At 46.5% G+C, this 17168-nt stretch overlaps 1 protein-coding gene across 3 annotated transcripts in view; it reads right to left on the reverse strand.

Moving 5' to 3' along the window:
• The window catches only part of LOC106610785 (AT-rich interactive domain-containing protein 1B), a 231187-nt gene that overhangs the window by 157493 nt on the left and 56526 nt on the right, over positions 1-17168 (reverse strand). For all 3 annotated transcript variants that reach the window (XM_014210355.3, XM_014210357.3, XM_014210353.3), the window contains exon 4: positions 5908-6030. In XM_014210355.3, the coding sequence (XP_014065830.3) occupies positions 5908-6030 (123 nt within the window). The remainder of the gene's footprint in view (positions 1-5907; positions 6031-17168) is intronic.

The following is a 17168-nucleotide window of genomic DNA, read 5'->3' on the forward strand; positions in this document are numbered from 1 at the left end:
AGTTTTGGTGGGCGGCCCTCTCTTGGCAGGTTTGTTGTGGCGCCATGTTCTTTCCATTCTTTAATAATGGATTTAATGGTGCTCAGTGGGATGTTCAAAGTTTCTGATATTTTTTTATAACCCAACCCTGATCTGTACTTCTCCACAACTTTGTCGCTATCCTATTTGGAGAGCTCCTTGGTCTTCATGGTGCCACTTGCTTAGCAGTGTTGCAGACTCTGGGGCCTTTCAGAACAGGTGTATATACTGAGATCATGTGACAGATCATGTGACACTTAGATTGCACACAGGTGGACTTTATTTAACTAATTATGTGACTTCTGAAGGTAATTGGTTGCACCAGATCTTATTTAGGGGCTTCATAGCAAAGGGGCTGAATACATATGCACGCACCATTTTTCAGATTCTTAAAAAAACAAACAATTTAAACAATACTTTTTTTTTCATTTCACATCACCAATTTGGACTATTTTGTGTATGTCCATTACATGAAATCCAAATAAAAATCAATTTAAATTACAGGTTGAAATGCAACAAAATAGGAAAAATGCCAAGGGGGATGAATACTTTTGCAAGGCACTGTATGTCTGTTCTGGGTAGTAGTTACAGCTCTCTCTCTCTCTCTCTCTCTCTCTCTCTCTCTCTCTCTCTCTCTCTCTCTCTCTCTCTCTCTCTCTCAAGTTGGCCTTAAACTGTTCCCCTTGATCTGAGTGGGTGCTACAGTCCAGTCTCCTCGTCCCACTCTCCTCCTCCCCTCCCCTCTCCTCTCCTCTGGTGTGAGGGGTAGTATAGAGGCGCCAGTAGAGCTGAGCTGTGTTTGCTTAACCAGGTTCATCCCTCTCTGTTTCTGTCTTGCCTCACTCTGAAGAAATGAAATATATATAGTGTGTGTGTGTGTGTCCTGTATTAGGGTTCAGCAGAGCGAAGGGGATAGGTCCTGAGTTTACAGTCTTCCTCCACAGATGAACAGGCTCACCCCTGACCTGGACTGATGCTCTGCTACTTCCTGTTGCACACAAACACACACACACACACACACACACACACACACACACCAGACTGATCACTAGAAATAGACAGTGATTTCAAAAAAGGTCCCCTTATATGCCTTCAGCAACATTTTTTTAAACAAGTGTCCAGCCCTGAACTGGTGCTGCTCAGAGCCAGAGCGTGCTGCTCAGACCACTACGCCAACACAGTTCACAATGCTCCAGCAAGAATACTTGAGAATACTTCATGATACTTGATGGTAATAGCACATCGTTTAGAATTATTTTATTTGAAGTCTTTCCCAAACCATGACCCTAACCTTATCCACTCAGAATGAATACCTAAACTTAACCCTTTGAGTTGTTTCTAATTTAACCCAGTAACTACGAGGAATTATCCCTGTAACCACGCAGAATTAATTCGTGGAAAATAGAGTTCACCCATAATACGTCGAATTTTTAAGGGAAACTGTGATATCTTGTTGCACACACACACGCACAGACAGACACACACACACACACACACACACACACACACTTAATTCACTTACACACGTACACAAACACCAGGGTTTATCTGCTTTTGGCGGATAAAAAAAAATCGAAACGCCGAGAAATAAAAATGGCGCTGGCAAATTGTCCAGGAGAAAAATAAAAAATCCCATTATGAAATTATGGTTTTAAGCCTACTCATTGTCGGAAATGCCAGTCGATGGAAATACATTTGACTGGTCATGCTTAACAGTCTATAGATTCATTTGCATCATTTCATGGAATTAAATTGGCGAGTGTGTACAGTATATTCTTTAGATATCTTATTTATCACACACGTACTGCATTCAGATGGCCTTTGAGCGGAAAATCTGTCAGACAGTGTAAGAGCTACAGCATCTCGAACAGCAAACGCATAGGCAACGGAAGGCAGGCTTCATCAGCGCGTCACACCACTTTGCAATGAGCTGGGGGCAGTATGCACTTTGAAAACGTATTCTTAATTGTTTGAAACCTGAACGTTTTACTACATATTATGAATTTCTTACCTTGCTTCAAAGTAACCTAGCCAAAATCAGACGATATCCGTGGAGGAAATTATTTTATATAAACTTTCTTTCGTTGTCCAGTAGCCAAAGGCACAATCCTAGTCATACTAGCAACCCATGCTAGTTGTTGCATACTAGATCTCCCCTCTTTCTACATTTGTAACTGATATTTCCATCTCTGTCACATGAAACCGCTCGCATGTGCGGTGCGCTTCGACAACAGTGTTTTCCCATTCGTATTATGGAACGAACACTTGCGTGTAGCCTACTGCCTTGTGCGCATTGCTGCGCTTATAATGTGAAAGAATAATAGTTTATCAACAGTTTAAGCTAAACGTTAAGCTAAATCTGTTGCTTAAAAAATATATATGGTTTTGCCTAGGCCTACTGGATGTATGAATTTGGGCTCTATCATCCCACAACTGTCCCAGAGTCTGTTTGGAACAGGCTATTTCTTTCTCATCAAGCTGACCAATAGAACAGGTCAACTTTTCTACTATGGGGGATAGTAAATTGACATAGGCTAGTGATTTTGCTGTTCATTACTCATCTTGTTGGCTGAGGAAAAGTACATGTGGACAGATATTCTAACGTCTTCAAAGTACGCAAACGAATTTGGTACGAAATACTGCACACAGTCGCATCCTCAACTTGCATGTTCTGTTACTATGAATGACCATAATTGAAATGTGATTTAAGTCATTCTGAGCGCCGTGGGTGGACGCCCTAATCAGGTTACCCACCCAATGCATATGGGTCCGGTCAATTTCTCAAATGTCCGGGCAAATTACAATGCTGCCGGTGTCCTGCGCCACAATTTCCTAAAGGAAACCCTAACACACACACACACACACACACACACACACACACACACACACACACACACACACAACAACCCAATACTCGACAATCAACCACCTACTGGTGGACACACAAGCAATGAATCCTTGATGCAGAGGGACTGACGCCAAGCTAAACGCTGCGAAACAAGCTCAAGTAGTAACCCTTCAGAAGCAAGTCAGCCAGGGTGCCTTTTAAGTAAAGCCAGGTTCACATGTCTGGCCTGGAGCAAGACTTGGGTACAAAGTGTGCGACAGCAGCCATGTGTGTGCACAAAACATAGAAAATATGTCTGCATGAGTTCAGCAAAATGCACTTGACAGAATATTGATTTTAGGAAAATACTGTGTGTGTAATATACAAACAATAGTGTTTCTTTTCTAACCCTTGTACAGTATTTGACAGTAGACTAAGAGTAGGCAGCAGAGGAGCAGTTTAACTGGGTAGCTGGATACAGTATGATGCACTACTCCCTCTGTCCCTTCCTCCCTCACTCCCTTTATCTCCCTTCCCAGCATGCAGTGGGGTTGAGTGGGCCACAGTGCAGAGCCTTAACCCTTCTGTGACATTACAGCTCTGAAGAGAACACAGGGAGAACACGGCGAGAGAATAAGGAGCAGGCATGGCATGTTCCTCTCTCACACACACACACACACACCATGGGTGGGAGGACTGGTGCCACACACACACACACACCATGGGGGGGAGGACTGGTGCCACACATACACACACACACACACACACAGACTGAGGGGGAGTGTGTGTGTGTGTGTGTGTGTGTGTGTGTGTGTGTGTGTGTGTGTGTGTGTGTGTGTGTGTGTGTGTGTGTGTGTGTGTGTGTGTGTGTGTGTGTGTGTGTGTGTGTGTGTGTGTGTGTGTGTGTGTGTGTGTGTGTGTGTGTGTGTGAGTGTGTGTGTGAAGTGTGTGAAGTGTGTGTTTAAGGAGCAGGGGTATCGGCCTCCCCAGCTGCGCCCTGTCAATCATGATCCAGGCAGCAGTGGGAAAAACAGAGGAGAGGAGGAGGGAGAGAGAGAGAGTGGTCATTCTATTTTTCTCTTTTGTTTCATGAAAGTCTGGCTGAGACCACCGCAGTCGGAGCATCACATCACCATGTGTGTGTGGAATGTGGAAGTTGTGTGTTACTCACATTGTCTAGGATTTGAAGAAAACATTACACCTAAAACCTACACATTTCATACAACTTGTGATTCAAAGGTGTCTGAGTCCATTTTGCCTCACTTCTCCCTGCCCCCCCCCCCCCCCCCCCCCCCCCTCTCTCCCACTCTTTCCACATGGTTCGCCTCCACTCCCTGTCACGGAAACAGTACAGAGCAGGCTGACTGCTTGACTGGCTGGCTGTCAGGGGAGGAGAGGAGAGAGCAGGGCAACATGTACTGACTGGAACGGCAAGGCTACAGTAGGCAGCGTGTGAAAGCTCAGACTAGACTAGAGGAACAGGCTTCACTGGAGCACAGCCTCAGGTGTCAGGGCTGGAAGCTGCTCTCACAAGGTAGAGATCAACCCAACACCACTGCGAAAAGTGAAGCTAAAAGTGAATAAGTGTACAGGCTTGAGTAGATGCGCGCGCGCACACACACACACACACACACACACACACACACACACACACACACAAAGAGTAAACCAACGCATGGGCGTTCTAGAAACAAAATACACCTGCCAAACATCCCTGCAGATTAACATCTAGTCTATCTATTTCTATGGTTGGAAATAGTCCAGAAATTGCTCTGAGGCGAAGCTGGGATTAAAGCAACATAATGTGTACTGATGTGATGTGCCTGGTAGTGTAGTGAAGGCTGAGCTGAGACACTCTGGGTACACACTGACACATCAACGCAATCTCTCATTTACAAAAAAACCTTTCATGATGGAGGTTCAGAGACATAGAGAGGAGAGGGAGGGAGAGGGGGAATGCTTCAAGAGAGAGAAAGAGAGGGACAATGTTGAGAGAGCTAGGGAATGGCAGTGAGATATTGGATCAGAGAGAAAGAAAGGAGGGTGATAGAGAGAGAGAGAGAGAGGTAAAACAGGCAGCATGTGACAGACAGAGACAGCAGAGGGTTACGCTTCCGTAAAGAGGGAGACGGTTAAAAGAGAGAGAACGAGAGAAAAGCGGGAGATGATAGGGACAGAAAGAGAGTAAATGAAAGAGAGGAAGAGAGGAAGAGAGAAGGGAATGTGAGCCTGATGGTGCCTGTGTTGAACTACATCCTCCATCTTGACTAGCTGAGAGACTATTGCACTGACAAGGGTCATTGTAATTCAATCAAATGAGTGTATAAGGCAGGATCCAGCTCAGAATATTACCCTAGCACACCTGTTCTCTCCTCTCCCTTCCTCTCCCTTCCTCTCCGCTCCTCTCCTCCCCTTTCCTCCCCTTTCCTCTCCTCTGCTCTCCCCTCCTCTCCCTTCCTCTCCTCTCCGCTTCTCCTCCCTCCTATCCTCCCATTTCCTCTGCTCTCCTCTCCTCTCCCCCTCCACTCCCTTCCTCTCCTCTCCACTTCTCCCCCCTCCTCTTTTCTTCTCTCTGCTTCTCGCCCCTCCTGTCCTCTCCGCTTCTCCTCTCCACTCTAACAATACTTAGTGTAGCAGAGCCTGCCCATTTCTACTTATGTAGGCAGTGCACACACAACAGAGTGGCGTAGTGTTAATGTGGGCATTAGATCTGAAATGGGCAGTGAAATCTAGGTCTGCCCTCAGAGACTGAGGGGGAAGAGGAGCCTGAAGGGAATCGGATCGTTTGATTGAAGAGCGTAGCTCTGATCCCACCCTGAGTGACAGGGCTCTCCACCAATCCTGCACTGACAGCTCAGGGAGCACAGAGGAAGCGGAGGGAAGAGAAAGGTTGCAGTGTGCACTGTGCTTTTCTCTTCCCCCTCTGTTTCTTTTATTAAACACAAATACAATTTGTGTTTGCATATTTTACGCACTCAAATAAGGGGCCTTTTTTTTTTAAGTGACACTCCTATATGACACTTTAGTAATGGTGGGGATTGTCTGGGAGAGCTGTCACTCACCGGGAGGCTGGAGGGGCGGTCCTGCGGGATCAGACCCATGTCCTCAAGGTTGGCCTTCCCAGAATTCCCTGGGACATGCTGCTGACTCCTGGTGCTGCCTCTGTAGCTCTCCTGCGGAGCCTCCTGGAGAGAGAGAGAGGGAGAAAGACAAAGAAAGAGAGAAAGAGAGAGAGAGCAAGAGAGCGAGAGAAAGAAGAAAGAGAGAGGAGAGAGAGAATGAGAAAGAGTGGAATAGAGTATATAGAGAGAGAGAAAAAAAATGATGGGGGAGGGAGGGTTTGACAGAAAATGACATCATGCATTAGAGTGTGTGTCTCAGGGGGCAGGGGTCTGAGGAATGAAGCAGAGCTCTAACAGCGGCTTTGCACATGATGAATTAAAATGAGCTAGCCTCCCTCCATGTTTAAACCAGCTGTGAAGGAGGCTTGAATGCCTGTCAAGCTCTGAAACCTCAGGGACAGTGTGTGTGTGTGTGTGTGTGTGTGTGTGTGTGTGTGTGTGTGTGTGTGTGTGTGTGTGTGTGTGTGTGTGTGTGTGTGCGTGCGTGCGTGCGTGCGTGCGTGCGTGCGTGTGTGTGTGCGTGTGCGTGTGTGTGTTAGGTATACAGGCAGAGTGGAGCTGAGCGTCCCCCAGTCAGACAGTGGACCAGATAGATAGAAGTAAATAAAGGACAATAATACCAGACTGTAATTAGGATTTAATTGAGTGCTGCTGGACACACAAGCGTGGGCGAATCTATTGTCACACAAACGCATACACCAAAACACCCCATCAACAGTAGTCTATTCCACCAAATCTGATATCTTGAGAAACACACCTTCACCCTGTCCCCCAAATAGTTCTCTCTTAACTATAATCACAACCAGATTAAGTCTGTAAACCAATTTACTTTCCAGAGATAAAAATGTAATATTCTAATTTAGTTCCTTTCATTGAGTAGTCAGCTCATCCTACATGGAGTTCAGTTATCAGACAGCCACCAGGACAATGGAAGGATGCTTCTATCCGGGCTACAGGATTACCTCTCTCTCTGCCGGCACCACAAACACATCGTCTGTACAATCTCTTGACATGACTTAAGTGGCTCTGAATAACCTCAGGAGGTCATTCACCACAACAGCAGCGAGGCCGAGGATTCCCAAACAATAGACGTGGTTCTATATATTTAGTACTATGGTGGTGAAGCCTATCGACATAGAGCCTCCCTGGACGGGGCACTAGGCAGGCCTGGGTGTGTTGTTCGACCAGGGTACACTCTACTCTACACTGGCACCATGCCAACCTACAAGCTTTATTACATCCCACGCCAGCGGCAACCCTTCATTTAGCACGATGCCCCTTACACAAATATACAGCTGTTCTCCCTGTAAAAACACACAGCAATGTTCCTTACACAAACACACAGCACCTCCCAAGGTAAACAGAGACGAAAAACAGGGGAAGTCATCCACTTGAAAAGTATTTAATGCAGACATCCTGAGACTGGTCTGGCCACACTCACCACTCCACTAGTGTACACACTGGCAGATAGACAGACGGACACAGGCACACACGCATCACTACATTCACTTTACTGAAAACACTAGTCAATTATTTAGAGAGAGAGAGAGAGAGAGAGAGAGAGAGAGAGAGAGAGAGAGAGAGAGAGTGTGATATGTATTTACTCGAATGGAATGCTGTGACAACTGGGTCAAAGTAACATTAGGCTCGTGTTTAAGTCCTGACATGATCATCTGCTTTTACTGTTGCTATAGACAGAAAGAGAGAGAGAGAGAGAGAGCGAGAAAGAGAGAGAGAGAGGGAGAGAGAGCGCGAAAGAGAGAGAGAAAGAGAGAGAGCGAGGGAGAGAGAAAGAGAGAGAGAAAAAGAGAGAAAGAGAGAGAGCGAGAAAGCGAGAGAGCGAGGGAGAGAGAGCGAGAGAGCGAGGGAGAGAGAAAGAGAGAGAGAAAAAGAGAAAGAGAGAGCGAGAAAGCGAGAGAGCGAGAAGGAGAGAGAGCGAGAGAGCGAGGGAGAGAGAGCGAGAGAGCGAGGGAGAGAGAGCGAGAGAGCGAGGGAGAGAGAGAGAGCGAGGGAGAGAGAGAGAGAGAGAGAATCAATGAGCACAGCCAAGGTGAGGTTAGTCTCATTTTGCTCTATGTATTTTTTATGTCAATGTCTCGAAAATCCTATTTCTGAACTAATTTAGAAGTTATGATGACCAGCTAGAATATCATCCACTCCATACCGAACGCCTGGAGCTATACTTAATCCTGTTTTTACACACACACACACACACACACACACACACACACACACACACACACACACACACAGAGCTTGCTTTTAACAAGGCTTCATCTTAGAGTTATAGAAAAGGGGGTATTGAAGAGAAGCGTTGGAAGTACATGAGGGAATGCAGGAATCTGACTGACTTAAATGATATCAGACAGCCGTGTGTAGAGCTGCGTAACATGAGGTAATATTGTGTAAGAGTTTAGCTTCCGTCCCTCTCCTCGCCCCAACCTGGGCTCGAACCAGGGACCCTCTGCACACATCAACAACTGACACCCACGAAGCATCGTTACCCGTCGCGCCACAAAAGCCGCGGCCCTTGCAGAGCAAGGGGAACAACTACTTCAGGTCTCAGAGCGAGTGACGTCACCCGATTGAAACGCTATTAGCGCGCACCACCGCTAACTAACTAGCCATTTCACATCGGTTACAATTGCATATATAGACTGGCAACTGGTCAATAGGCTATTTGTCTAAGGGCTTGGAGATGGATAGAGAGCATTCATAAATGAATTAAACAAATGAAGAAAAACAAACCTTCTCTTCCTCTACCCCAGTAGAAAGGCTATCTCTGTCAGCGGCATGGCCCTCTCCTCTCTTCTCTCTCTCCCTCCATCCCTCCATTCTTCACTCCCTCTCTCTCTCTCTCCTGCCAGGCACCTCATGACTACCAGATGAATAAGTCATTCCCACACCTTCGCAGATCTCTTACAGATCTGCCACCAACGCCATTAATATTCATACAAAATGAAGCTTAATTGTGCGTCTTTAAAAAGCCCCGTGGCCCCAGCGCATCCCTGGCCCCCTGAGGAGAGCCAGTTCTGGTTTCCACTGGGCAACCTCCCCATGCCTGTCAACCCTACACACAGAGAGAGGAGAGGAGGCAGAGGGGAAGAGAGAGAGAGAGAGAGAGAGAGAGAGAGAGAGAGAGAGAGAGAGAAAAAGAGAGGTAGAGAGATAGGAAGAGACAGAGAGGGGTAGAAAGATAAGGAGAATGAGATTCGAATGGGAGATAGTGAGCACCACAAGATAGAAAAGCGGCAAACATCGTACTGTACTGCACAGGAGAACAGCGTACTGTACTACACAGGAGAACAGCGTAATGTACTACACAGGAGAACAGCGTACTGTACTACACAGGAGAACAGCATACTGTACTACACAGAAGAAACAGCGTACTGTACTACACAGGAGAACAGCGTACTGTACTACACAGGAGACCAGCATACTGTACTACACAGGAGACCAGCGTACTGTACTACACAGGAGACATACTGTACTACACAGGAGAACAGCGTACTGTACTACACAGGAGAACAGCGTACTGTACTACACAGGAGAACAGCGTACTGTACTACACAGAAGAAACAGCGTACTGTATTACACAGGAGAACAGCGTACTGTACTACACAGGAGAACAGCGTACTGTACTACACAGGAGAACAGCGTACTGTACTACACAGGAGAACAGCTTACTGTACTACACAGGAGAACAGCGTACTGTACTACACAGGAGAACAGCGTACTGTACTACACAGGAGAACAGCGTACTGTACTACACAGGAGAACAGCGTACTGTATTACACAGGAGAACAGCGTACTGTACTATACAGGAGACATACTGTACTACACAGGAGAACAGCGTACTGTACTACACAGGAGACATGCTGTACTACACAGGAGACCAGCGTACTGTACTACACAGGAGAACAGCGTACTGTACTACACAGGAGAACAGCGTACTGTACTACACAGGAGAACAGCGTACTGTACTATACAGGAGACATACTGTACTACACAGGAGAACAGCGTAATGTACTACACAGGAGAACAGCGTAATGTACTACACAGGAGAACAGCGTACTGTACTACACAGGAGAACAGCGTACTGTACTACACAGGAGAACAGCGTAATGTACTACACAGGAGAACAGCGTACTGTACTATACAGGAGAACAGCGTACTGTACTACACAGGAGAACAGCGTACTGTACTACACAGGAGAACAGCGTACTGTACTACACAGGAGAACAGCGTACTGTACTACACAGGAGAACAGCGTACTGTACTACACAGGAGAACAGCGTAATGTACTACACAGGAGAACAGCGTACTGTACTACACAGGAGAACAGCGTACTGTACTACACAGGAGACATACTGTACTACACAGGAGAACAGCGTACTGTACTACACAGGAGAACAGCGTACTGTACTACACAGGAGAACAGCGTACTGTACTACACAGGAGAACAGCGTACTGTACTACACAGGAGAACAGCGTACTGTACTACACAGGAGAACAGCGTACTGTACTACACAGGAGAACAGCGTACTGTACTACACAGGAGAACAGCGTACTGTACTACACAGGAGAACAGCGTACTGTACTACACAGGAGAACAGCGTACTGTACTACACAGGAGAACAGCGTACTGTACTACACAGGAGAACAGCGTACTGTACTACACAGGAGAAACAGCGTACTGTACTACACAGGAGAACAGCGTACTGTACTACACAGGAGAACAGCGTACTGTACTACACAGGAGAACAGCGTACTGTACTACACAGGAGAACAGCGTACTGTACTATACAGGAGACATACTGTACTACACAGGAGACATCGAGGAGTGATGGGAGTGCCACAGAGAGACAGTGACACCTCCAACAGCCAAGCTGTGTTGAATCACACACTGGCTAGCTGATGGTACCTCTCATCTCTGCTTTATTGTGTGTGTGTGTGTGTGTGTGTGTGTGTGTGTGTGTGTGTGTGTGTGTGTGTGTGTGTGTGTGTGTGTGTGTGTGTGTGTGTGTGTGTGTGCGCGCGTGCTGCGTGTGTGTGTGTGTGTGTGTGTGTGTGTGTGCACGCGCACACGCGCCTGTTCCTGATAGTTCTTGAGGGGTGTATTTTTAGCGTTCATATTTAAAGCTGTGGACGTGAAAATCGCGGCGTTTAAAAATACAAACACGCGTCTGTGTACACAAAGTACGGCACATCAGAGACACGACAGAGAACAGGGAACAGGGACAGACAAAGACAGGCAGGCAGGCAGCAGAGAGGAGGGGAGAGGGAGAGAGGGAGGGAGAGGGAGAGGGAGATGCAGGCCATCCATATTCATGGCTCCTGCACGTCATTAGCACAGACAACAATGGCACTTCGGATTGGGACGCCATCATTTAAGCAATCAGCCAGCTAAACAATAATACAGGAGGGAGAGAGAGAGAGAGAGAGGAGTTGCCAGGGAGAAACTGCCAGCTTTTATAAAGGCTTGTAATGCAGAAAATCAACTAGATTGCTTATAAACTGGCAGCTTGGATCAGACAGGACTGCTAGACAATACAGCAGTCTCTCTAGTAGGAATAAAAACAGACTGACTGACAGATTGACTTCACAGCTTTTGTTTAGTGTAAAGGCTAATATGTGGTGATCTCTTTCCAAACGATACGTGTCTGCACACACAAACACATATCTGACTGTATTTGACTGGGTGTGCCATTGTGTGTGTGTCTCTGTGCATGTGTGCATACCTGCGTGCGTGTATGCTGTAGCTGCAGAGCCTGTCTCTCCAACCATCACCCAGCCCAGTGACAGAGAAGCAGCCAGGGAGGGACCTCCTCCTCTCCTCTCCTGGGATTTTAATTGATCCATTTGTCCAGGTCTGTTCTACTACCATGTCCTTCAGATTGGATTCTCACCAACCAGCAGCCCAGAGCAGTGCACCAATCCGTCTGACCTTTATCACAAAACCCCCACTAGAGGGAACACACACTACCCCCCCCCCCCACGTCCCGTCCCCCGTCCCGTAATAATATCAGTTCTCTCTCTCTCTCTCTCTCTCTCTCTCATATCCCCCTGGGAGCAGTTTTGATGTGACAGTACTGTATTAACTGAACATGTCATTGGTACTGCTTGTATTCTGACTTGTCATTCAGCTATGGAGAGGAATCAGATGAGACTGTCTCTCTGTGTTCTGATCCCTTCAGACAGACAGACAGACAGACAGACAGACAGACAGACAGACAGACAGACAGACAGACAGACAGACAGACAGACCTCAGATGGACCATTCAGAACAGGCCCCTGTCCTTCCCGCTGGCTCTGTCCCTCATTTAAACAACGAGGAATGATATATGGATGCCAGAAACCTGGTGTCTATGTGGGTAAGGGAAATATAGTATTCACCAAAACTAGTACTGTTTTCCATACAGACGTTGTTGTCCTTGTTCAAGGATGGCAGAACAATAGCACTGTTGGCAGTCTCATCAGTGATTGTCCAACAATTCTGTGTGCATCCGTGTATTTTTCAAAACTCTGTGTGCTGGAACATTTAGTGGCATTTCTAACAATTGTTGTGCTAAATGAGGCCCCTGGGGTGCATAGTACTAAACACTATCCTTTCCAGCGTGATTAAGATTGTCCTGACCCTTCAAAAAAACACCTACCATTTGCATTTGAATCACAATGGTACAAACAAACATAAATCAGAAAAACACGGTGGCACATTCCAGTCACGCAATTAGCAAGTGTCAGTCAGCGGAGAGGTGAAAACACACACAACTAAAAACACAATCCAACTGACAAAAAAAATAAAAAATGGAACCAACCGTTTTTCTCCCTTTCTCCTTTATTTCTAAACTCATCAGGTTTAAGTGCTTGTTGCGGGCAGCCAACGGGAGCGCTGTGTTGGTTGCCGTGGCGCTGGCGCCTAGCGATACGCAGGGACATTTAGAGGACTCTGATAAACTATGCCATTTAAAAGGTTACGACAATTAAAGCAGCTCCCGCAAATTACAGTGGCCAGACCTTTACCACGGATGGGTCTCTCTTATCGCCCAGCACCCGGCTCCCTCTCTCTCCCAGGCATCCCTCTCTCTCTCCGTCCACCCCTCTCCAGATCGTAGCAGCGCTTTTATGATCCAGTTAATTAACCGTTCTTAGCTAATATTCAAATGCTGACCAATTAATGACATTGAACTTTGAATGGCCCTCCATCCCTCCCTTCCCCCTCTCCCAGTCAGTTGTTGCCGTGGCGTCCTCGGGTGCGGTGCGCTGGGCGACGCGTTATCAGCGGTCATGATTAAACTGGCGGTGGCAGACCGGTGGATGGTGGCGATGAAGGCGAGCAGCCAGCGATTGTGAATGTGTTTTAATTAACCTCGTGTCATTAGGTGATAGAGGAGAGAGAGAGATGGGAACACAGCAGAGCGAAGCAGAATAAAGCCCAGCAGAGCAGAGTACAGCAGAGCAGAGTACAGCAGAGCAGAGTACAGCAGAGAAGAGTACAGTAGAGCAGAGCAGAGTAGAGTACAGCAGAGAAGAGTACAGTAGAGCAGAGCAGAGCAGACTACAGCAGAGAAGAGTACAGTAGAGCAGAGCAGAGTACAGCAGAGAAGAGTACAGTAGAGCAGAGCAGAGCAGAGTACAGCAGAGAAGAGTACAGTAGAGCAGAGCAGAGTAGAGCAGAGTACAGCAGAGAAGAGTACAGTAGAGCAGAGCAGAGTAGAGTACAGCAGAGAAGAGTACAGTAGAGCAGAGCAGAGCAGACTACAGCAGAGAAGAGTACAGTAGAGCAGAGCAGAGTACAGCAGAGAAGAGTACAGTAGAGCAGAGCAGAGCAGAGTACAGCAGAGAAGAGTACAGTAGAGCAGAGCAGAGTAGAGCAGAGTACAGCAGAGAAGAGTACAGTAGAGCAGAGCAGAGTAGAGCGGAGTACATCAGAGTAGAGTAGAGCACAGCAGAGAAGAGTAGAGTACAGCAAAGCTGAGTACAGCAGAGCAGAGTACATCAGAGCAGAGTAGAGAAGGGCAGAGAAGAGTAGAGCAGAGAAGAGTAGAGCAGAGAAGAGTAGAGCAGAGCAAAGCAGAGCTGAGTAAAGCAGAGCAGAGTACATCAGAGCAGAGTACATCAGAGCAGAGTACAGTAGCGCAGAACAGAGTACAGCAGAGTAGAGTACAGCAGAGTAGAGTACAGCAGAGCAGAGTAGTGCAGAATACAGCAGAGCAGAGTAGAGCAGAGTAGAGCAGAGCAGAGTACAGCAGAGTAGAGTAGAGCAGAGCAGAGTACAGCAGAGCAGAGTACAGTAGAGCAGAGCAGAGTACAGCAGAGCAGAGTAGAGCAGAATACAGCAGAGCAGAGTAGAGCAGAGCAGAGTACAGCAGAGCAGAGTAGAGCAGAGCAGAGGAGCTAAAACCCCTCAGAGAGACAACAGGAAGTAGTTGGGTGTAATACAGGAAACAGGAAACAGCCCTAGAGATCAGCAGTCTCACAGAGGAACAGACTGGACACTTTCACTGAAGAAATGAGGGGCAATGCAGTACAATTCTCCTTGGTGAAATCGTTGTGTGTCACTCCTGAGAGTGACAGCGCTTAAGGTGTAACCAATCGATGACCCTGCCTGGTAACATTGTGAACAACATGACAAATCCCCACATTGGAGTAGTCCTGTCACACTCTGCCTCCTTCAGTTAGATAAGGGCCCTAGATAGGAACAGGACATGGATGTTTCAATCACTACACACTATACCAGCTAGCTACCTAGGAACATAAAAGAATGGGAAAGGAAAAGGTGTCTATATGCCGAGGAAGCAAGTACACAGTTGTACACATACACACATACACACACACACACACACACACACAGTCACTTGAGCAAACAGTCTCACACACACACACACACACAGTCATGCACGCAAACACCACACACACACGCATGCAAACACCACACACACACACGCACACACACACACACACACACACACAAAGAGAATCGCCTTCCTAGCAAAGTAGGCAGAGAGGAACATGTATTGTGTTAACAAAACTGATGGACAAAGACAAAGACCAGTTACTGACAGACAGCAAAAAACAGGTGAGAGATGGGTGAGCAACCCTTCAGACAGAGAAACTGCTATTATGAGTTCTAACAGCAATTCATCAAAGCTGCAATGTAACTTTTTGGGTGACCTGACCAAATTCACATAGAAATGTGAGTTATAGATCTGTCATTCCCATTGAAAGCAAGGCTAAGAAGATCTGTTCTATGTGAGCAATTTCTCTGCTTCCCGTTCTTAAGTTTCGTTTTTGCGTCATTTCTTTTGGCTTTGTACACCAACTTCAAACAGCTGAAAATACAATATTTTTGGTTAGTGAAAATATATTTAACAGCGGTTTAGATGGTACAATGATTCTCTACACTATACATTGCTTGTTTTGTCACATAAACTGTAACTATTATAATTTCTGCAACCAGGAAATGGTGGAGCGATTTCTGCATATTGCACCTTTAATTGCTTGAGAATATAACAAAGACCCAGGGTTTTCATTCCCCTTCATCACGACAGATGCATTTCTGAGATGTTCTTGAAGTAACAGCTTTGACGGGTCAGAACCAGAAAGCCTTTCTACTTTCTACAATCACCAGGGTTATACCAGTGAAACACACTCCAATAAAGAGCACACTTCCCCTTCAGGGGGATATAGAAGAAGGATAATAGTCATGTTTCTGTAGGAACCTTGGGTTTCACAGCAAATATGATGGTCAGAGAAGCTGCAATCACTCAATCAAGTGAAGGATGTCCTTTCACCTGCCTAATAGATATGGAGTGGAACAGCTCACCACCCAAATCACACAGGGTGGAACTTCCCTCCTCTGGTAACTAGAGGTCATGAGAGAGGGTGCACAACCACAATAACATCCTAATCTCTCTCACAGTGCTTTGTGTTTGTGTGTTTCCACTGATCGGCACAGAAAGCTGTGAAAAGGTCAAACGTTGACCTTTCTTTTATGATTGGGAGCTGACATGAGACAAGGATTTCACACTGCCACAATGACATCAGGGTGGCAACAGTGGTACTCTCTCTACTGTAATTCACATACACACGCTCGCACACAGGTTGGTTTTATATTGTAACCTTGCAGAAATGATCAGCCATCTTTACCCCCTACCTTCTTACATCCTACATCCTCCTATGGCCTAAAAATATTTGACACTAAATCTTCAGAACCCTACATAGGTCCGGAGGGTGTGTGCTGTAGAGGGCTGTTTGCTGGCTGGCTCAATCCAAAAAGCCTGGAGCTTGGCTGGCCCACCTCACCCTGCTCCAACCTGCAGTCTGGAGACACTACAGGCCTAGCCAGGAGAGAAGAGAGGAGACTCAGATAAAGGATTTGATTAATGCACTGAGTGTTTGAGGAGGAAGAAGAGAGTGAGCAAGATAGAGAGAGAGAGAGAGATAGCAAGAGAGGGGGAGAGAGAGAGAGAGAGAGAGAGATAGCAAGAGAGGGGGAGAGAGAGAGAGAGAGAAAGAGAGCGTTGACCTTGCGGACAACATTGAGAAAGCGTCAACTGGACTGTGTAATCCAAAGTAGTTTAAATGCAACCAAAGTTGTAAGAGGGGCAGAAACACGCAATCCTTGACTGAATGCATTCTTTGTCTGGCCATATCCTGCTGAACTCAGTTCTCACTGAAATCCTGGAGCGCCTCCACACTGACTCAACCATGTCTGTCTGTCTGTCTGTCTGTCTGTCTGTCTGTCTGTCTGTCTGTCTGTCTGTCTGTCTGTCTGTCTGTCTGTCTGTCTGTCTGTCTGTCTGTCTGTCTGTCTGTCTGTCTGTCTGTCTGTCTGTCTGTCTGTCTGTCTGTCTGTCTGTCTGGTAGACTGGGATAACTATAGTTTTTAACTACGCTTTGTGGAAAGTAACTATTCCAAGGGAACAATTGTTACTTTGGAGGTGAATACAACTATTTGAATACAGATCTGAGAAAGCAACTACTTCAATAAAATATTGGAATATAGATCTCAGAGGCGACTAATGGCAGGGCTGTATCTGGAACTGCATGTTGAAGATAGAAATAGAATGAATAGAGCACACACACAATCTCCTGCACTATTCCAATCTATCTCACAGTCGAATGTGATCTACACGACACATTTCTATCGGAGCATTTTCATCAATGTCCATTCTCCTGAATGGCCATTGCCCCAGGTG

The sequence above is a fragment of the Salmo salar genome, chromosome 09, assembly GCF_965601325.2.
Source record: "Salmo salar chromosome 09, fSalSal1, whole genome shotgun sequence".
Lineage (NCBI taxonomy): Eukaryota > Metazoa > Chordata > Actinopteri > Salmoniformes > Salmonidae > Salmo > Salmo salar.